This window comes from Dermochelys coriacea, chromosome 13, assembly GCF_009764565.3.
Source record: "Dermochelys coriacea isolate rDerCor1 chromosome 13, rDerCor1.pri.v4, whole genome shotgun sequence".
Lineage (NCBI taxonomy): Eukaryota > Metazoa > Chordata > Testudines > Dermochelyidae > Dermochelys > Dermochelys coriacea.
The window spans coordinates 23,389,881-23,412,764 of NC_050080.1; the positions used below are offsets into that span (position 1 = coordinate 23,389,881).

Sequence of the window (22,884 nt, forward strand, 5' to 3'; positions counted from 1 at the left end):
ATTAATTCAAGCTCAGCAGTTTCTCATTGGAGTCTGTTTTTGAAGCTTTTCTACTGCAAAATTGCCACCTTTACGTCTGTTACTGAGTGGCCAGGGGGGTTGAAGTGTTCTCCTACCGGTTTTTGAACGTTATAATCCTGATGTCATGTTAGTGTGTCTAGCACTTCACAGAATAAATGTGACAAACTGGAAGATTTTGCATATCAAAGGGACCCTAAAATGTAGTGGCTAAACTAGAAGTCACTTTAGGCAGCTTTCCAAGAAGGTTAATGCTAAGGATGAGTACGCTCTTGAAGAATTATATAAAGAAAGAGCTTCTACAAGAAGCAACAATTCAGCAAAAAAAAACCCCACACCTGGTAAAACTGGTTAATAAGCCAAGTTTTGCCACCCCTCAGTTTCACAACTGATGCTTAGGATCAGAGCAGAGACTTTTCCGACTACGCTTTCCCCTTAAAGCCTTCCAATTAAAAATTATGGCAGTTAAACCTTTTAAATACTTTATCTCAAAGCCTTAATTGTACAGTTTTTCTTTAGAAATATTTAACTACATTTTTAGCATACCTGTGACTAAGAGAAGCATTGTCTAGTTAGAGCAAGAGACCTGAGTCAGTAGTGTTGGGTTTTGTTCCTCTCTACCACTGACTGGCTATCTAGCCTTAGGCAACTCACTAAGAGCCTGATTTTCAGAAATGCTGAGTCGCTACAATTCCCATGAAAGTCAATGGAAGTTGCAGATACTCAGCCTCTTTGAAACACCGCTCACTGATTTCTTTGTTTACCCAGGGTACAAAGTAGGAATAACAAGACTTCCCTTGCTCACACGGGTGCTGTCAGGGTTAATTAATTAGAATTTACAAAGCACCTGGAGAACCTGGGATAAAAAATTCGAAAGGTTGTGAATATTATAGAAAACAAATGTATACACATACAAGAAAATTAAAAGCATGCAAACATTAGTAATGTGCCCTTATATATACCCCCCTTCATCTGACATTTTTTCCCAAGTGCTATACAAACAATTAAGCAACACAAACTCCCTGTGAGATGAGTGGTTAGTAATGGTTTTATCTGACTGATGGAGAAACACACAGAGAGAAGTTAAGTGATTTTTCCACAGTTGCACCATAGGTCAATGAGAGAGTGCGGGCTTTTTCCTAGTGTTCCTGCTCTAATCACTGCCAAACTCCCTTGTGATTAGAAATAAGTCAAAACCCACAATTCCTATAAAAAGGAATATTTTCCCTTTCTTAAAAGGAAAAAAAGGGAAAAAAAGAATAGGTAAAAAGTTACTAATATACTTGTCAAGGAAAGAAAAGAATCACTGAGATGGTTATACTATCTATCTATCATTTCTCTGAAAATTGCTTATTGCTCATCGCAGTTGTGTGAGCTTACATAAGAACTTTTCACTAAATATAAGTTTTCTTCTTTAACCATCTCTGTAGGTTTGATCCTGATTGCAGTCATTTTTTTCCTTGGAAGGTGTGCTAGTCACCTTGTTTTTGACAAATATTAAAGTGCCTTGTCATCTATTTTTTTACAGTAGGCATGGAAGTACTGTTTGTTATATTTTTATAGGCTTTGGAGGGCTCATAATTTATGGCTATCTTCTAATTGCAAATATAAGGAGGGGCAATTAAACCAGATTCTTTCCAGTTTATTTTTTTCATCCTGCCCTTAATCCTTTTTGTTTCCTTCCCTGGTGGGCTACGGGTTGTCCTTCATACTAGCTAAGCTGAGAATGACAGCATAGTCTTTTTATGACACACACTGTGATGCTACCAAAAGGTAGCTACCGAAGCAGAGTAAGCAATCAGTTTAGTCTTAGCTTGCCCTGAAACTAGTTATGAGGTATCCTCTGGTTCCCTTACTGAATGATTTGACCTTTCCTCTTCTTTTTTTTTGGTTTTGTTTGCCATTTGGGTTGTTGTTGATCCTACTGATTATCTGGCTTCACCTTTTACTCAATGAAGGTAAGTTTTACTATCAGATCAATGTTTTTGTATAAAGGCTTTAAGTATTAGCTTTCCTTTTACAGCACTCTGCTAGCTATTTTTAGGCTAATGCAGCTTGTCTCCTAAAGAAACTAAAGGCTTTCTCAGTGCAGCAGGTTGTATGTGGAAAATCAAGCTCAATATATGATGTTTTATCAGTTAAGAATGTCTAGCTAGAAGGACCTGTTATTAATGGTGGATTCTCTTTGTTAATCGTTCTTTGAAAAGCAACCGTTTAACTTAAGAAAGTTGTGGAAGAGTGTTTTGTGGATTTTAAATAAAGCTCCCCCCCCTTTTTTGAGGTGGTGAAACCTCAAATATTATTGAGTTATCTCATAACTGGGTACTTAATTTTCTCCTCAGTCACTTATGATATTGTTTCTGAGTGTCAGCACTGATGCCTTGTCAAATAGTACAGGGACTGAAAAGAAGCTTTTGCAAGGGAGAAAAGTGTTTATTTTCATTTTATTGATGTGTTTTCGTTCTCTTTGTGATTCCCCCCTTGGTATTTCTCCACCTTCTCATACATCAGCGGCTAACAACAGGCTTGCTGATGTCCCTGAAGGGATGAGGCATTGTTAGTTCTAACCTTGGAGTGTAATTGACTGGATTAGAGCACAGGAATCAATTCTAGGCTCAGGAACAGTGTGTCTCCTTTGAAGGCACTGCCTTCAAAGAGAATAAAGTCTAATGTAAAACATGTCTTCAGCTCAAATTGATGCAATTTGCTTTTCTTTCAATTCTGTAAGGCCCAGTCCTGTAGTGGGTTCCGTGGGAGTAGTGAGAATGGACTTTACTGAACTGTGTGGCAGCAGCAGAATGAGAAGTACTGGTAGCCAAGGAGGATGATAGTCCCCAACCATCCTTTATCCTCTCATACGTGTGCACAGACACCCACATGTTACATTTTGACTTGGAGTCCCCCTCTGCAGAAATTAAGATTCACCACTTTATTGTCCTGTAGATACAGATTTGCTGAGGGAGTAACCTGGGGACTTTTGGATCCCATTGTTAGATTGCTCTGGGACAAAGACTACAACTGGTATTGTCTTAGTCAAACGAGGGCAGGTGACAACCATATTTCAGTGCCCACTGGTTGCCATGTAAGTAAAGTACCTACTACATGTGCCCTGGAGCTTATTGTTATGGATAATATAATTGAACTGTGGGGGTGATTGAAAGGTTCAGGGCTTAGGAGTGATGGTAGCACAAAGTTACCTGAGTGGAATGGAAATGTTGCTGAGGGCATGGCCTACCTGTGTGCATATATGTGTATTTATATGATGGTCTGGATATGGCTGTACATACATGTTTAGTTCATTGCCATTTAAATTATTCTGTGTGGAGGAGTGGGTATGCGTAAGCTGACCCGGGCAAGTGACAACTGGTACAATGCATCCAGGGGGTTGCAGTGGTATAGCTACATTGGTGAAGCTACTCCACCAGTATAAATCTCAGAGCAGGTCTACACCACAGCTGGGATTGACGCTCTGACATCGATCCACTGGTAGTCGATTTAGGGGGTCTAGTGAAGATCCGCCAATCAATAGCAGATCGCTCTCCAGTCGACCGCTGTACTCCACCCCCCGATGAGAAGAGTAAGGTAAGTCGATGGGCTATGTAAAATGACCCTTCTTAGTCCCTACCCGGTCTATTCAGTCATATCAGCTTAACTAGCATCGTATGGAACGTTTCGTATTATTTTACGGCAGTTAACTTTGGAGTCAGCACAACTGCGGGGGAGTGAGAGGGAGTCTACTCAAACCTCAGGAGAATTGCTCACTAAACTCCAGTGGGTTACATTTGTTCCGTCTCATAGTAATGCACAAGTGTATGAGAGCCTTGATTGGCTTCCAAAACCTCGACTATGGGTGGTGATATGCTAGAGGTAAGGAACCCCACTTGACTCTCAGACCCCAAGTTGAGCTTATAGGACTAGCAGGTAGAGAGGGAAAACAAATCTCTAACTTGTAACCTGAACACCTTTGAAATAGAAATCACTATGACACAATACAGGTGGAATCCCACAATGCAACTTTCTAGAGTAATTTTTCACAGTAGAGTCATACTTTAAGTGCAGCTGCTATACCCTAATACTTAACACTTCTGTTCTCCTGTTTCCTCACCCCAACCCCATACAGTTACTTTACATTTAACTAAAAAAAATTATTTTCAGCCCAATTGCCCCGTGCCAAAGAAATAAAGAAGCCATCTTCTGATCAGTCTGATGACAATGCAGACCCTAAATCTGAGAATGAGTCCACAGGAAATAAAAGCTGGAGTGAGATGCCTGCTATGGAGTTCCAAAAGGAGATGTGGATGAAGGCCCCTAAGGGGCCCAAGCCACCTTATCTGAGTTCAAAACCAAGAGTCCAAACAAAAGGCCTCTTTACTGCAATCTCAGACAGTCTGTCATGGGCTCAGGGGACAAGGCTATGTCGCTTTGAGAAGAATGCCCTGTATAATATCATAACGGTGAGTGGACCAGCCATACCAGCTCTTTATGCGAGGGCTGTTTATGTGTGTTTCTCATGCCTGTCTATTCCTCCTCACCACTTCAACCAAACTCAGATTCTGATTGTTTAATCAGCAGGGCAGAAAACAACAAATTTATTTGTGTCTGTCCCATACTAAACTCTTTTCCATTTCCAATGGTTCCTGTTCTGGGTAGAAGTTAAAGGTGCTATGTAAGGACACACACGAGTGCCTTTATATATTAAAAATATATCCTAAGCATTGCAAAGCTACTCTAGTTCAAAAGGCAGACACAGCACCTCAACAGTAGCTTTCATTTTCTCAGTGATCTGATTCAGCTAAAAGGCTACACTCTACTGTGTATACAAACTCCCTTTGATATAACATGTCAGCATGTAACTTTTGAATGTATTGATCATATAATTTTTAAAGCTGTTCTAGACTCCAAATAATGGAATACATGTAAGACTAAAAAACTACAGCTACAGGCTCTTCCTTCAAAAATTATTTTGCCCTCTTCACTTACTTGACAAGACCTGAATTCTGGATTCTCAAGTTTCCTTGCTGATATTGAAGTCCCAAGCATCTAACTCAAAGCACAGAATGCAGTGCTACCTGTTCTCTAAGTGTTTATGACATCGTCCACTCCTGTGGGGTCTTGGCATGTCAGTAAAGTAGGAAATATCTTTCAAATGCTATAAAAGCCTGTTATAAAGTACATACTGAATATAAATCTTCTGTTGATCTTGCCTTTTGTGTGTTGATCCTGCAGTTAGCTATCCAGTGAGGCTCTGCAGGGGTCTGTCCATGTGGAGTAGCTTGGGGACTGGGGATTTAGATCAGTTCTTTTTTATGTGATTTAGAGCAGTTCCTTTAAAGCAGCCAGGTGAGCTGGGGAAACGTGGGGGGAGAACCAGATGCTCATTGTGGTTTTACACCTGAAATGTCATCAGTTTAAAGAATGTCTTCACCAAGAAAAATCTCTTTCCCCCTTTTTCTTGTTAGCTACTGTGCACCCTGCTTCTTTCTCTCATCTGGAACTTTGGCTGCCAGTTGCTTGAGATCTCCAATGTCGTGATGATTCAGCTGCTGCCATCATCTCTGGTTATCTGCACAGCTCAGCTTTTCACCCTGCTGAGAGGAAAGGTTGTAAAAATCTTGGATTCCCTGAAACTAGAAATCAGAGGGCTGTCTGCTTCATCCACTGCGAGGAGATATGAGAAAACTGAAGCAAAGTGATGCAGCAATATGCATGGTGGTTCCAAACTGGAGAACTACACTGGTGTGCAAATAAAACAAGTGGAGATGTTGCCACTAGCAGTAACCTATTCAATGTCCTTGAGAGCGGTTAGTGTGGAACAGAGGCATAGAAATTCTCTAATCTTGACTATGTGTTCCTTTGTTTTTTTCTTTTAATCTGGATTCTAATGGATTAGCATCCACACCCACAATTGGCTTCCATGTGGATAATATCAATAGACCAAGTCTGTCAGTTGATCTGACACCTTTTGCCAGCACCAGCCTCTCATTTCAAACACTTAAGGCAATGAATGTCTATTGGATTGTTCAAGCACCATTATGCTCCAATAACATAGAAAATAATGGGTCATATTTCAATCAGCCCATTGTTTTTCTGGTCTCTAACTTGTAAGACCCCAAATGTTGGAGATTAGCAGATTTTTCAGTTCTCAGCTTCTGAGAAATGGAACAAACCTACCTTAGATTGCTAATGGGTTCATTGATGCACAATATACAGAGGCATTGGGCACAAGACTTCTCCATTCCTTTCCAGTGTTCCTGGTGCATTCTTTTTAAGCACTTAGCATCTTGTGTATATGATGTCAGGTTGTGCCCCAAAGGGGTACATTTGTACTCAGAAATTTGAATTGCCTCTACTAGGTGCAGGGACCATAGGGCTGATGAAAATGGGGGGAGCCACTAATTTGTGTCCTAAGGGAATACCTGATAGACACATTATAAGCAGAAGGGAAACGGACTATTGCACTGAGCTCAGTAAGTTCTTGACAAATCTTTAAAAGGGCAGCAGATCACAACCACACACAAGCTGTATCATTGTTCAGCAATCAAAGCATTCACAGAGTTTGAAAGAACCTTTGTTTTTCCTAGAGAAGTTCTGTAGATAAGTTGCCCTGCATAGAAGTACATGAAAGGTCTGCATAATTATTGTATTAACCTATGCTATTGATGTAGCATGTCTTGAGTGTATGTTGTCTTCTCCTAAGACACTTATAAAAAACAGCTATTACATTTCCTGGGACTTCTCTGGTTGCTAAATTCTAAATAAAGCATGTGGCAAACTGCACAAGATTGAATAAATGGTTTATTTAAGAAGAGTTTAGTTGTAATTCCTCAGCTGGCTGGGGCTAATTAAAGTATCCATGCCTGGAAGATGAATATAGGACTGGGATGGTTCTCCTTTTAGAACACTCCTATGAGGATGAGTAAAAGATTTTGCTTTACAGTCTGACCATGCTAAATCAGTGCAGTCACAGTTGGAAAGTGACTGGAAGGTGGGCTGTTCTCTCCCCCCAGTTCACAGTGGTGTGTATGTACCAATCACTGGCTTGGCAGGTGTCTAACACCACAGTCTCAGGAAGATGGGCCAGCTTAAATATTTAAAATAGCTGCCAGTGGAGTGGAACACTAGTTACAGCCTGCTACTATTTTTAATGTGAGCTGTAGCTTCTAGGTACAACAGGGGGTTGTCTGAGCTTTCCTGATCTTTAAATGACTGACATTTCCCCCTCCTTGAAGTAGTAAGTGAAACTTAGACAACAGATTCGGAAATCAAATGTACAAATAAAGATTTGAGCTCTAACAGTTCACAGAAGACTAAAGCAACATTTATGTTCTTTCCATTGGAATTTCACCCTTATTTTTCAGAAGAGCTCAGAAACAATAATTACTCTTCTGTCTGCTCCAGTGGAACATGAAACAGTAAGAGGTAGAAGGAATGGAAGGAAATACTCCTCGTCTCTTCCAACTTAGTTTTTTTGTATTCTTCCATTCCTTATATTTCTTACTGGTTCATGTTCTACTGAAGCAGCAGAAAAGTAAGTATTGGTAGTGAGCTCTTCCCTATTGCCAGTATATACCTGAGTCCTGCATGCCCGAGTTATTGAACAGTAGCTTCATCTGACCACAGAAATAGGAATAGCACAGAGAACCACTCCCTCTCACAGCTGGCTAGCTTTGAAATAATCAGATGAATGGGAGTTCCTAAGACTATGGTATGATTTGCATTGATCTGGTTTTGAACCTTATTGCAAATGCTTTCCAGTAGTAGAAGAAACATAGATTCAGAGCAGCAGGTTTGCATAGGTCTTTATTATAAAGATGATCCTAGTGCACTCACTTTCATTTACTCATTTTTCAAAATTAATTTATGCATACACCTCACTGCTGCAACTTTCGAGTGAGCTGAGCCACTTTAATTTAGTAAAAAGAAAATGAGTACTTGTGGCACCTTAGAGACTAACAAATTTATTTGAGCATAAGCTTTCGTGAGCTACAGCTCACTTCATCGGATGCATTCAGTGGAAAATACAGTGGGGAGATTTATATACATAGAGAACATGAAACAAATTTAGTACTTCACCATTAGACATTAATTCCTTTCCCTTATCCCAAGGATTATTGAGCTCCTCCTCCAACAAAACATTAGTTTGCCACACGAACCAAACATTATAAAAATATGCAAGGGGCAAAGCACTTATCCCATACATTAATTTATCTCGTCTCAGCTAGGCATAGGAATGAAGGAAGGATGATTGGTAAAGACTGTTTCTCCTAAGTTCTCATGCAACAGTGCAAGTCACTGAAGATAACAAATGATGTCTTTTCACATTGAAGGTTTCAGAGTAGCAGCCGTGTTAGTCTGTATTCGCAAAAAGAAAAGGAGTACTTGTGGCACTTTAGAGACTAACAAATTTATTAGAGCATAAGCGAGCTGTAGCTCACGAAAGCTTATGCTCTAATAAATTTGTTAGTCTCTAAGGTGCCACAAGTCCTCCTTTTCTTTTTGCACATTGAAGGCTTTCATCCTGCAAACACTGAAACGGGTTTAAGCGGTTGGAGGCTCACCCGATGAAGTGAGCTGTAGCTCACGAAAGCTTATGTTCTAATAAATTTGTTAGTCTCTAAAGTGCCACCGGTACTCCTTTTCTTCTTGCATATTTCTGCAGCAGCAATCACATATTCAAGGCCGGGGAAGCTGCTGGGTTCGAGGTGGCCCGAGCCAGCAATCAGCAACATCGTCAGGTGGCGGGGCCTAAAAAAAAGTTCGTAGTTAGCGAGCTCGCTGTGTCTAAAGATAGCGGAGGGAATTCGTCGCTTTACATGAAGAATGTGACTTCTGCAGTAAGGCTAGTTTTGCACCACCTGCTCTCCCTGCAGGTTTCATTGAGTTGTTTCAGAGTAGCAGCCGTGTTAGTCTGTATTCGCAAAAAGAAAAGGAGTACTTGTGGCATGCATCCGATGAAGTGAGCTGTAGCTCACGAAAGCTTATGCTCTAATAAATTTGTTAGTCTCTAAGGTGCCACAAGTCCTCCTTTTCTTTTTTCATTGAGTTGTGCTTTTTCTTTTTTTTTTTTTTTTAAAAAAACAACAAACCCACAGCAAGGCAACAACCGCAATCCAACCCCTGTCCCAAGCTTCTCCACTGGTCTCTCTTAACAAGCGTATTTCCCTAGCAGCCAGGAGGGCTCGGAGGGGAAAGGGGAAGCGGCCGTGCTTCAAGCAGGCGATGGGGAGCACCTTTTCCTCGTCCCTACCCAGGCTTCTCCATCCCCCTGCTCCTCCCTCCTTTACACGAGTCGCGCCTCCAGCTCGCTCTGCCCGACTCCACCCCTTCTGCCCGCAGCCCGGCTCCTTTCAAACCCGCCCAAGCCCCTCCTCTCCTGCCCAGGGCCAGCGATTCGGAGCCCGCGGAGGAGCCCGGCCGGAGCCGCGGATTCTCGCGCCGCTGGTTCGCTCCATCCCCAAGCAGGGCCGCGGGCCAGGCTCCCCGCGGAGGCCGAGCAGGTAGGAGGGAAGGGGAAGGGATTCCCGCAGGAGCGATGCCTTTGCGTTCCCAGCGGCTGCTGGTTCCTAAGGGTCCCGGAGAGGGGAGCGCAGCTGCAGGGCCCTTTGGCGGGGGCTCGGGCGGGACGCTGAGCCCCTCGCCGGGGGATTGCAAGCGAGGTAGAGACGCTCTGGGCGCCGGGGACTGCTCACGCTGCCGAGAGGACCTAGGGGTGAGAGATTTGCCTTGCCCCCGTGGCGAGAACGTGACCGAGGGTGGGTGACCCTCTGGTTGGCAACCCCCAGTAATGATTGGGGGTGTCCGGGCTTTGCAACACCCGACAATCCCCAGAATGAGCCTGCCCCCCACCCCCCCACCCCATGGTACAGCCTTGTTCTGTGCAGGGCTGCAGCGCTGGCTGGGGACATGGCAATGGTGCGGACAAGTGTGTGTATGAGGCATCTAGGAGCGGGGATGCTTTAGTCCAGCTGTGACAGGCGAGTAAAAAGTTGTGGGAACAATGGGAGAGGGGACACCTTCTCCCCCTCCCTTTTTTTTCCTCTCTCCCCTACGCACCAGGCTTGCATATTGATAGGATCTGTCTAATCGTGTTAATGGTGCTGGGTAAGTGGCGGTGTAGTGCAGCTGGACCGTTACACTGCTGCGTTCCCTGCAAATTCAGCTTCTCTTGTGGTGTTGGCGAGCGAGCACTGTTCCTGTTTGCTCTGAAGCCCTCTGGCGTTATCGGAGTGTTCGCCCGCAGGAAGAGGGTTTCCGGGCCTGGGCATACAGCGAGTGTGCACCCACACGTGTGTTAGCATGAGCAAGGATCCTGCAGTTGGATTCTTGCCCAAAGCCCCTGGCACCCACGTGGAGATCCCCTCACTCGGGGTCGTTTGCGTGGCTCTAAATGCAGCAGCTGTGCCTAAGTTAGTAAGTCTTGCTTTGGGTTATGGTAAGACTGTAACTTCCTGGAAGAAAAGGAGGACTTGTGGCACCTTAGAGACTAACAAATTTATTTGAGCATAAGCTTTCGTGAGCTACAGCTGTAACATTTTCTTTTTGCGAATACGGATAACAGGGCTGCTGCTCTGAAACCTAACTTCCCGGAGTTGCCAAAGGAACACTACTGTGATTTATTTTTAGTGATATTGGCAAAGCATGTTTATAAGAAGAAAAGGAGTACCCGTGGCACCTTAGAGACTAACAAATTTATTAGAGCATAAGCTTTCATGAGCTACAGCTCACTTCATCGGATGCATTTGGTGGAAAAAGCAGAGTGCATTTGGTGGAAAAAGCAGAGGAGAGATTTTCTCCTCTGCTTTTTCCACCAAATGCATCCGATGAAGTGAGCTGTAGCTCACGAAAGCTTATGCTCTAATAAATTTGTTAGTCTCTAAGGTGCCACGGGTACTCCTTTTCTTTTTGCGAATACAGACTAACACGGCTGCTACTCTGAAACCTGTCATGTTTATAAGGAATGGGTGGATAAATTATTGCTGGCTAACGGGCTCCTGAAATATTATCTTACAGTTGGGTATTAATATCTGCTGCATTTGATTGCTATATTCTGTTTTTTAAGATTGGCGGGCAAATAAATTTGGTTTTTGTTTATTTTCCTTGTAACTGAATCTAAGATGTGCAGAAATACCTGAATACAATGATGTGCCACCACCTGGCTCTGCTAGAAAGAAATGAGAGGCTATTTAGGCTCAGGCTTGGATTTGAAGCTTATTTTCTTAAGATTTTTGCCTACATTCAAACCAGGCCCAGAGAATTGGCCCTTCTGGCTTTGGATTTAGCCAAAAACCAAAACTGTTGACATGGAGATTCAAATCTGAACCCTTCTCCCTGTGAAACGTCAAGAGTCTTGATATTCTGGCTTTGGCCCAGCTGCATTTCCTACTGGAAGTGAAGTATTGTGACTCCATCTTATCAGTTGTTTTCTCTCTCTTTCCATGTATTGCATTTCATTCTTAATTTTTTCCTTCCATGCTAATAACTCCAGTGCCTGCCTCTGCTACTGCCTATAGCTTTGCCAAACAGTTACACTGTATTGATGCAAGTGTCATGATTCTTTCCAGTTTCACTGCTTCCCTCGGGTACCTCAATAGTAGTAATGAATCTCAGTGTCATCATAATTTTACTCTGTTGCTGCATGCAAGAGCTACTTTATAAGCAGAAGCAGAGACACTGCAGCTGTCTGTGTGCAGACTCAGGAACTGATGCAGAACCTCTGCTGATCTGGAAGGTTATTTCTGCATTCACGGGGAATAGAAACATAAAAGCTGCCAACATTTTTGGCTGGAGCTCCATTATAGAATCATAGAATATCAGGGTTGGAAGGGACCTCAGGACGTCATCTAGTCCAACCCCCTGCTCAAAGCAGGACCAATCCCCAACATTACTCAACAGGATACTCTCTTCACCTGTGGCAAGTCAGTGGATTGTTTTTAAGCCCTTTGTATTGCTACATCTAGGATGTTCTCCAAACTGAAAAGTTTGAATCTCTGTTCAGTCTACCTTTTGGGGATCAGTTTGGAGTAAAGGTTAGTATACGGCGGTGTATGAGACAAAGGATGCACTTGAGGCTCAAGCACAGAACTAGGAATCGGGAGATGTGGATTGTGTTCCTATCTCTACCACAGGTGCTCTGTGTGACCTTGGACAAGTCACTTAAGCTCTCTGTACCTTGGTTTTCTTATCTGCAAAACCGCCACTTCATAGGCATGTTATGATGCTTAGTTCATGTTTGTGAAGAGTTTTGGGATTCTCTTCTAGAAGGTACTATTGGTTTTGGGATGAACAGGTCTTTAAAGGTATCTTTGGAACTCAAGTAACTGGAAAAATTGGAAAATGGTCTCCTGGATCACTCTACTTCTATCAAGGAGGAAATTAAAATGGCCTAATACACAGTGCATGTGTGGGGAGGAGGAATATGAATGGATGTATAAGTAATTTTTGTTTGTTCTTATAAAAGCTAAGATGGTATTTTGTATAGGAATATTGTGATCTGACTTAACATGAGGTGCTTTTTTATATATATAGTAGAGCAGAGCACCAATAAAAGCTGAGAAATCTAGTAGTATCCCTTTTATAACTCATTGAATTAAGATGGAGGCTGATTAATTCCAATCTTCAAAAGTGACTTGTAATTTAGATCCTTTAATTTTTGGCTACTTTACTTAACACTTTTAAGGAACTTGGTTCTCAAACTTCTGAGCATCTGCTTTGTGAAAACCAGATCCTTTTAAGGTGTCTCAAGTCTGACACCCAAATCACTGGTCAATTTGAAAATCTTAGGCAGTGCCTTTATGTAAGGATTCTCAGCCTTTGAAAACAATAGCATGCAATTATTTTTGTGGTTTGCTTTTAAAAAAACCCTCAACCCCCTCCTACTCTTGTATCCAGTTGGCCTTTTAAGAGGCATAACTTGCTGCTAGAAACATATTCTATTGCCAGTTGCATTTTCCATTATTTGTATCGGTGGAAAACTTCGCTATTCTTATTCGCATTTGGTGGATGCATCCGATGAAGTGAGCTGTAGCTCACGAAAGCTTATGCTCAAATAAATTTGTTAGTCTCTAAGATGCCACAAGTACTCCTTTTCTTTTTGAAAATCCTCAAGGACACCCCAGGGTGCTTATAACTTCTGGTTTTTTTAATGAAACAACTTAGGCTGTCAAGTGATTAAAAAAATTAATTGTGATTAATTGCTCTGTTAAACAATATTAGAATACCATTTATTTAAATATTTTTGGTGTTTTTCTACATTTTAAAATGTATTGATTTCAATTACAACACAGAATGCAAAGTGTACAGTGCTCACTTTATATTTTTGATTACAAATATTTGCACTGTAAAAAAACAAAAGAAATAGTATTTTTCAATTCACCTCATACAAGTACTGTAGTGCAATCTCTTTATCATGAAAGTTGAATTTACAAATGTAAAATTATGTAAAAAATAACTGTGCTCAAAAATAAAATAATGTAAACTTTAGAGCCTACAAGTCTACTCAGTCCTATTTCTTGTTCAGCCAATTGCTCAGACAAAGTTTGTTTACATTTGCAGGAGATAATGCTGCCACTTCTAGTTTACTTCTAGTTTACAATGTGACCTGAAAGTGAGAACAGGCATTCGCATGTTGCAGCCAGCACCGCAAGATATTTACATGCCAAATGCACTAAATATTCATATTCCGTTCATGCTTCATCCACCATTCCAGAGGACATGTTTCCATGCTGATGTCAGGTTCTGTTCGATAACAATCCAAAACAGTGTGGACTGAAGCATATTCATTTTCATAATCTGAGTCAGATGCCACCAGCAAAAGGTTGATTTTTCTCTTTTGGTGGCTTAGGTTCTGTAGTTTCTGCATTGAACCAATACTCTTTTAAGACCTCTGAAAGCATGCTCCACAACTCATCCCTCTCAGATTTTGGTAGGCACTTCAGATCCTTAAACCTTGGGTTGAGTGCTGTAGCTATCTTTAGAAATCTCACATTGGTACCTTCTTTGTGTTTTGTCAAATCTGCAGCAAAAATGTTCTTAAAATGAACAGCACGTGCTGAATCATCATCCAAGACTGTTGTAACATGAAATATATGGGAGAATGCGGGTAAAATATAGCCAGAGACCTACAATTCTCCCCCAAGGAGTTCAGTCACAAATTTAATGAACACATTTTTTTAACAAGCGTCATCAGCATGGAAGCATGTCCTCTGGAATAGTGGCCAAAGTATGAAGAAGCAAATGAATGTTTAGCATATCTTGAACGTAAATACCTTGCAGTGCTAACTACAAAAGTCCATTGCAAATGCCTGTTCTCACTTTCTGGTGACATTGTAAATAAGAAGCGGGCAGCATTATCTCCTGCAAATGTAAACAAACTTGTTTGTCTTAGCGATGGGCTGAACGAGAAGTAGGACTGAGTGTAGGCTCTAAAGTTTTACATTGTTTTGGTTTTGAGTGCAGTTAGGTAACAAAAAAAAACCTACATTTGTAAGGTGCATTTTCACGATAGAGATTGCACTATAGTACTTGTGTGAAGTGAACTGAAAAATACTATTTCTTTTATCATTTTTACAGTGCAAATATTTGAAATAAAAATAATATAAAGTGAGCACTGTACACTTTGTATTCTGTGTTGTAATTGAAATCAATACATTTGAAAATCTAGAAAAATTTCCAAAAATATTTAATAAATTTCAATTGGTATTCTATTGTTTAACAGTGTTCTTAAACTGCAATTAATCATGATTAATTTTTTAAATCATGATTAATTTTTTTGAGTTAATCACGTGAGTTAACTGCAATTAATCGACCATCCTAGAAACATCATAATCTCCATTTGAGTTGTGTGGTAATTGTCACTGTGCTATTCATGTGTCTGCATAATAAGCATATATTATACTTTATATACAAAGAAAACCCAAACTTAGCATCCTTGAAGGGCAACTTTGTTTCAACTTATTTTAGGATTGGAATGAATTCTTTACAGTCTTTACCTGCTGAGATTAGTGATGTACACGGTTAACCAAAGTTAACTGTTAACCCTGGCAGCCCAGCGGCGGGCCAGCAGGAGCAGCCCCAGCCCCCACCGGGCTGGAGTGGGCCCCCGGCCCTGCCAGGGGGACCCCGACTGTGCTGGCTGGACCCTAGCCCACAGCCTCCACCGTGCCAAGCCCCCCCCCAGCTACCTGGATTAACGATTAACCGGTTAAACAAAATAATTTTGATCATTTAACCGGTTAACTTTTAAAACCGATATTTACATCCCTAGCTGAGAATGCAAACTTGTTGAGGCACTTAGTGCCCTCAACTCAAAGTGAAGGAGGGTGCATCCTCATCAAACATGCATAGTCTACTGAGGATCGTTGCACCATCCGGAGCGACCACTGTTGAAGGAGGGTATGTAGCTCAACATTTTACATGCTCAGGTTTAGTCTTGCTCCATTTGATGTCTGTGGTAGTTTTGCCACTGAGTCCAGTGGAAACAATATGTTTCTTTGCTTAGCAATATTTTGAAATGCAAGATGGGTTTTCATCTCTTGCTCACAAGTTAATTTTCAGGTCCACAAGTCTTCATTGGCATGACAAGTGAGGCAGGTTACAAGTGTTGCTAAAAGTGTGTGGTTTAGAAAAAATATAAACAAACACACCCTTCTTTCCCCCCCCTCCTCCCCAATTCCCAACCTCTTAGCTATCTGGTATCTGTTGGAGGTAGGTAAAACCTACTCGGGATATGGCTACACACTGTGTAACTTGTCATCAGTGTCTGTTCCTGATCCTAGTGTCAGGGTGCGATGTAGCATAGTTGTTTGCATCCTTATCCTGAAGGAGTTGTGGAATAACTTCAGCTGCAAATGCTCGTGGTAACATCTGTGCTTAATGAAAAGCAACCATTATTAGGTTATTTGGACCAGCCCATTTTCAGCTGTAAGTACAAAAATTACACTCAAGACTTTCAGAGTAGCAGCCATGTTAGTCGGTATTCGCAAAAAGAAAAGGAATACTTGTGGCACCTTAGAAACTAACACATTTATTTGAGCATAAGTTTTCGTGAGCTACAGCTCACTTCATCGGATGCTCTAGCTCACGAAAGCTTATGCTCAAATAAATTTTAGTCTCTAAGGTGCCACAAGTACTCTTTTTTTTCTTTTTACTCAAGACTTTGGTATTACTCACTTTGCCACCAGGAGGTGCAGTGACAGCAGCACAGTTTACACTTTGGTCAGGAAGATTTTTGGCACAGTGATGCTTCGATTGTAATATCATAGAATATCAGGGTTGGAAGGGACCTCAGGAGGTCATCTTATTTTCCAGGTTTTTGATAGCTTGGATTAATTGGCGGGAGAAAATTGCAACAGGTTGAAACAGCAGACATGGATTCATGCTGGGAACAGTCCTTATTTTGGCTAACCTAAAATCATAAATAATTGTTTGGTCTTTGTTAGATGTTTACTGTAAGCTGTACTGTGGCTTTTCTGTTTGGGGCAGATATAACTCAGAACAAAAGAATGCAAACATACAAAACCACACTGATATTCAGATTCACGCTTTTTCTTTTTTAATTTTGAGATTGGAAAGGCCCAGTGCATGACCATAAATTCAGTGTATTATGGTTCCAGATGAAACTTGGGTCTCTTGTTCAGCAAAGCACATATTTAATAGGGCTGAGATTATCCATGTGCTCAATGCTCAAACATGTGCTTGTGTGGTTGATTGAGTTGAAGTCCTAAAAATGGTCTAGTAATGATATCCTGTATGAGCCAAGTTTCAGAGTGGCAGCCGAGTTAGTCTGTATTCACAAAAAGAAAAGGAGTACTTGTGGCACCTTAGAGACTAACAAATTTATTTGAGCATAAGCTTTCGTGAACTACAGCCCACTGAATGCATCCAATGAAGTGAGCTGTAGCTCACAAAAGCTTATGCTCAAATAAATTTTAGTCTCTACGGTGCCACAAGTACTCCTTTTCTTTTTGTATGAGCCATGTTACCAAAAATACTCTAATAAATCTATATGATGGCCCTTTTTAACTGTCTTACTCACTACGTTGTTTTTTTGGTTTTCTATGTTACTTGAAGAATTCATAGAATTTTTCTAAATAAATGTCTTTCACACACCCTCACCCCCAAAAGCAGAGATATTTAAATGGATGTATTTTTTTTAAAGTGACATCTACCTAGGATACTTTTTCCCCACATCAGAGTATATAAAACATATCTTAAGCCTTTCTTGTAAGGATCAAATTAACAACTGCTCGAGTTATTCTAATCAGTGAGGAACATAAACATGGTTTAATTATTTTCTATAATAGCCTTTGTTACGTTAATTTAATTTTCCCTTTTTACCATCAACATAGCTTCAAAAGAGAATAAGCTCTGTTAACCTAAAGCGATTTTTCTACTTAACAGAATCATTACACAGCACAGCAAGACTTCTAGTTAATTAAATCTGAGCAATATGAAGTATAGAAATGATCAGTTAAGATAATGATTAATCTGTATATAGTAATATACTTCCTTTACCGTTCATAGATTATTTTAGGAATAATCTATGCACTTGGCTTTTGTATTCAATTGTAAGTGACTAAAGGCAGGTCATTACTACATATTTGACAAACTGTAGCTGCAGAGTCCTTGGGGAAGAGCTGGTCCATGTTGCCTGAAATAGTATTAACATCTGAACCTGTAATCTATTGGGAGATCTAATAATAAATCCTCATGAAGTTCCTTTCTTTCATTACATTGGCTTTCAGACTGGCAGGGTTAGGGTGGATGCTTGAGAAGACAAAGGAAATTAAAAAGCTAGCATAGTTTACAGAAAAGTCCAATCCCCAGGGTAGGTTACTCTAGGAGTTGCAATGTTTTCAGGTTTTTTTTTTTAATCTTCTGAAATTTTGCTCCATCAGTGTAGGAGTTCTTTTCCCTCCAAGATAATTGTTTCCATATGAATAGCATTTCCGTCAGCTATCCAGCACTGGAAGCTTAGGAATCAAGCAATGAGGCAGTTAAACTTGGATCTGCTTCATGGCAGTGGAGAACACTGTCACTAAAGTAATCTTGGAAGACGTACATGTAACACATCTGTGAAGTGTGCTATGCATCCCCCTCTGTGGCTGGCTCACAGAGAAATAGCTGCCCTGCTGCTCCTGTTAGTTAATGGATTTAGTGCTTCACCTCCAGTTGGAAAGACCCATGTTTTGGTGTTGGGGGATCAATCTATGCACATCAGAAACATTCATGCAATAAGATGACTGTCAACCACATTACTCGGCGATCTCTTCCCTCTCCCTCTTGACAAAATTCATGTCAAATTCCCCTAATCGAGGGAATTTTAGTTGCAGTGAAAACAACTCTTCTCATCCTATATGTTACAGGAATTTTTCTAGCATTGTCCCACACTGTGCTGTGAAACAATTCCTGTAGTGTCAAAGTCCAGCATGATGGATGTTTTTCTTGCTCAGATGGGAACTGTTCCTGACCTATGTGAACTCAACACCGAGACAAAGAGGAAATAAAACTTGGGCCATTAATTAACGAAATGGCAATGGCTATTTTCACTTCCCTTCTTTCTCTTTTCAGAGTTGTATTTTCCACCAAATGCATCCGATGAAGTGAGCTGTAGCTCATGAAAGCTTATGCTCAAATAAATTTGTTAGTCTCTCAGGTGCCACAAGTACTCCTTTTCTTCTTTCTCTTGTTTCCTCAGTTTCATCCTTAGCTTGCTGTCTGTGTATTTCTTATGGAAAAGGCCTACAGAAACTAATGAGAGAGTAATTTCTATAAAACCCTGGAATTTAATGGTGGTACCTTTTTCTATAGATTGTGGGGAGGATGTATAGAATTATATAGCAGTCAAGGGAAAGTCCTCTTATGGATCAATAATTGGTTAAAAGACAGGAAACAAAAGGTAGGAATAAATGGTCAGTTTTCACAATGGAGAGAGGTAAACAGCAGGGTACCCCAATGATCTGTACTAGGACTCGTGGTGTTCAGCATATTCTTAAATGATATGGAAAAGAGGGTGATCAGTGAAGTGGCAAAGTTTGCAAATGATACAACTCATTCAAGATAGCTATGTCCTAAACTGACTGTGAAGAGTTACAGAGGGATTTCACAAAACTGGGTGAGTGGGCAACAAAGTGGCAGATGAAATTTCAACATTGATAAATGCAAAGAAATGCATATTGGGGGAAAAATAATCATAACTATGCATATATAATGATGGATTCTAGATTAACTGTTACCACTCAAGAAAGATCTTGGCATGATTGTGGATAGTCCTCTGAAAACTTCAGCTCAATCTGCAGCAGCAGTGAAAAAGACTATTAGGAAAGGGATAGAAAATAAGACTGAAATATAATAATGCCATTATATAAATCCATGGTGTGCCTTTAATAGTGCGTCCAGTTCTGGTCATCACATTTCAAAAAGGATATAGTGGAACTGGAAAAGGTTCAGAGAAGGGCAACACAGACAATCAAGGGTGTGGAGCAGCTTCCATACAAGAAGAGACTGAAAAGATTAGGCCTGTTCATTTTAGAAAAGACAAAATTAAAGGGGGATATGATAGAGGTCTATAAAATCATGACTGGTGTGGTTGAACAGAGAAGTGTTATTTACCCAGTCCCACAACACAAAAAACCAGGAGTCACCCGATGAAATGAATAGCCAGCAGGTTGAACACAAATGAGGAAATACTTTTTCTCACAACGCACAATTGTTCCATGGAACTCATTGTAATGGGATGTTGTGATGGCCAAAAATGTAACTGGTTCAAAATAGAACTAGGTAATTTCATGGAGGATAGGTCCATTAACAGCTATTAGACAAGATGGTCAGGGATGTAATCCCATGTTCCAAACAACACTAAACCTCTGACTGTGAGACCTGGGAGGGGAAGATGGGTGGATCTCTCCAAAATTGCCCTCTTCTGTACACCGCTCCGCCCCCCAAAGCTCTGTTACTGGCCACTCTTGGAGGCAGCTTACTGGGCTAGACTGACCATTGGTCTGACACCATATATCATTTCTTCTGTTCTTATACAGCTATGGTTTGTTACAACAGCACACTAAACAGGGATACGGAAAGAGAGAATGTTGGCTGAGGACATCTGGGCAAATCATACTCTTGAGAATGACCACAGAACCTTTAAGATCAATAAAAGACCCAATATATCAGGGGTGGGCAAACTACGGCCCAGGTGCATCCGGCTCTTCAGACATTTTAATCTGTCCCTCAAGTTCCTGCGGGAGCAGGGTCTGGGGCTTGCCCTGCTCCACACGTGCCATGGCTCCGTGCAGCTCCCGGAAGCAGCAGCACGTCCCCCTTGGAGCTCTGCAAGTTGCCCGCTGCACCGACAGCTCCCATTGGCCAGCAACCACGGCCAATGGGAGCTGCAAGGGCAGTGCCTGCGAACGGGGCAGCGCACAGACCCGCCTAGCCGTGCCTCCGCTTAGGAGCCAGAGAGGGGACGTGCCACTGCTTTCAGGAGTTGGTTGAGGTAAGTGCCACCCGGAGCCTGCACCCCGACCCACTCCAGCGCCCCAGCCCTGATCCCCCTCCCGCACCCTGGACTCCTCATTTCTGGCCCCACCCCAGAGCCCGCACCCCCAGCTGGAGCCCTCACCCCCTCCTGCACCTCAACCCCCAATTTCATGAGCATTCATGACCTGCCATACAATTTCCATACCCCGATGTGGCCTTGGGCCAAAAAGTTCGCCCACCCCTGCAATATATCATTAATTTATCAATTTATTTAAAAACCTCTCCTACTGACACATCAGTGTGGGGCAATACTTCAGATTTGTTACCCCCATCAGAGCTAGTCTTTTTGGGCATCTCCCCCACCTCCTCTGCAGTGAAGTCTGATGCAGAGAATTCACTTAGCTTCTCTGGAATGGCCTTGTCTTGGTTGAGTGCTTCTTTAGCACCTTTGTCGTTGACTGGCCCCAGTGTCTGTTTGGCAGGGTTCCTGCTTCTGATGTACTTTAAAAAATTCTTCCTGTTAGTTTTTGTGTACTTGGCAAGTTGCTTCTCAAATTCTTTCTTGGCCTGCCTGCTTATACTTAACCTGTTAGAGTTTTATTCTTGGTATGTGTTGACTTAATGGCCTCCATTACTCTACTGTTTAGCCATGGTGGTGTTCTTTTGTTCCTGTTTTCTTTTCTGATTTGGGATATACACTTAGTCTGAGCCTTTATTAGGGTGTTTTTAAATCGTCCCCATTCTGCTTGCAGGCATGGAACCCTTGTGACAGGTCCTTTTAATTTCTGTCTCTAAAGACTTGTAATTTTTGTGTAGTTCCCCTTTCTAAAGATAAGTGTTACTGTGGTGTGGGTGTTTTTAGTAGTATTCCCTCTTCCAAGAATGTTAAATTTAATAACATTAGAGTCATTATTACCAAGTGGGTCAGCTATAGTTACCTCTTGGTCCAGATCCTGTGCTCCACTTGGAACTAAATCAAGAATTGCCTCTCCCTTTGTGGGTTCCAGGACTAGCTGCTCCAAGCAGTCATTTATGGTGTCTAGAAATTTCATCTCTGCATCACACCCTGAGGTGAGGCATACCAGTCAATGAGGATAGTTGAAATCAACCATTATTCTTTCACTTTCTGCTTTAGTAGCCTCTCTAATGTCCCTTGGCATTTCACAGTCATTGCCTCCACCTGGTCAAGTGGCCAGTACTATATTCCAACTGCCATATTATTTTTATTTAAACATGGAATACTATGGTAATCTGTGGGGATTGAACCCAAGACTAATGTAGGGCAAAAAAAAAGGGTTATTTTGCTTAGAAAAATTCAAGTTTTCAGTGAAAAATCAAAAACTAGAATATTTTGTCTGAAAACAGAAGCATTTAGATTTTGAAATTCAGAAATGCAACTGCAGTGCCTCATGGGAGTTGTAGTTTGGATGCCTTGTCCTCCTTTTCTCCTCTACAGGATGGGCTCGCTGATTGGACTACATCTCCCAAGATGCACCAGTGACTGCTTTGTGAAGTGAGATGGTGCATCATGGCAGTTGGATGGCCACAATGCCTCATGGGAGACAGAGGATAAAAGGACCACAAGGCGCTCAAACTACAACTCCCACAAGACACTGCAGTGGCATTTCTGAATTGAAATATTTCAGTTTTGGGGCATTCAGTTTTTTAACCTAAAAATGGAAATTTTCTGTGAAAAGCAGAAACTCTTTGCAAAACACTTAGTTTAACTGAAAATCCCTGATTTCTCACAGAACAGTTTCAACCAGCCACACCCAGGACACTCAGCCTTGGAAGAACAAGCTGGTGCCAGTAGATCTAAATGATTAGCTATGTTTCAGTAAGAGGCTTCTATAGTTGTGGGACCTGCTGCACTTGTCTCTCTAGCTGCTGCTCTCTGCTGCAAAGGTGACTGTTTCACTGGTGCTGGGTGTACACAGTCTATGAAACACCTGCAGATGAAAGATGCAACATAACCATCCACATTTGGATATTAATTTTTGTGATCTGAAAGAGTCTGTGGATTCAAACAAGCAAATCTGTGTGAGACCATCCTTTCTGATATGTAGTATACTAGGTGTGTCTGTGGTTTCCCTAGGCCCACATAGCATTGCAAATACCAATTTGGTTCAGCCTGACAGTGAAATCAGAAGCATCACGCTGAGAGGTCTTGGTATGGGGAGCAAATTCTTTCCGATACAGAGAGTTTTTATTTTTGGCATGTCTGCATCTTTATGAAGTAAATGTAAATCCTCTAAGAATGAGGATGTGAGCCTTTTAAAATAGTAACGTTTGTTTCAGACGTGGTGTGACTTACCAAAAACGTCCTTCCATTGTTGTCAGGCTAAAGAGTATGAGGAGCTTAGACCTAAGAGTCCTGATCTAGATTAATAGATT

General features: G+C 41.4%; 2 protein-coding genes across 13 annotated transcripts in view; both read left to right on the plus strand.

Annotated features, from left to right (window-relative positions):
* Positions 1-49: 49 nt before the first annotated feature.
* ADIG (adipogenin) lies at positions 50-6,481 on the plus strand. The gene is made up of 3 exons (XM_038370074.2): positions 50-1,976; positions 4,174-4,472; positions 5,478-6,481. The coding sequence occupies exons 1-3, from the start codon at positions 1,850-1,852 to the stop codon at positions 5,709-5,711; spliced, it is 660 nt and encodes a 219-aa protein (XP_038226002.1). The 5' UTR covers positions 50-1,849; the 3' UTR covers positions 5,712-6,481.
* Positions 6,482-9,216: 2,735 nt separating this feature from the next.
* ARHGAP40 (Rho GTPase activating protein 40) overlaps positions 9,217-22,884 on the plus strand; it is a 74,956-nt gene continuing 61,288 nt past the window's right edge. For 6 of the 12 annotated variants that reach the window (XM_038370470.2, XM_038370474.2, XM_038370473.2 and 3 more), the window contains exon 1: positions 9,217-9,515. In XM_038370470.2, the coding sequence (XP_038226398.1) occupies positions 9,238-9,515 (278 nt within the window). In that variant the 5' untranslated portion in view covers positions 9,217-9,237. Of the gene's footprint in view, positions 9,516-11,955; positions 12,045-22,884 lie in introns of those variants that run through there. The other 6 variants (XM_043495671.1, XM_043495669.1, XM_043495672.1 and 3 more) reach the window with 4 other exon arrangements.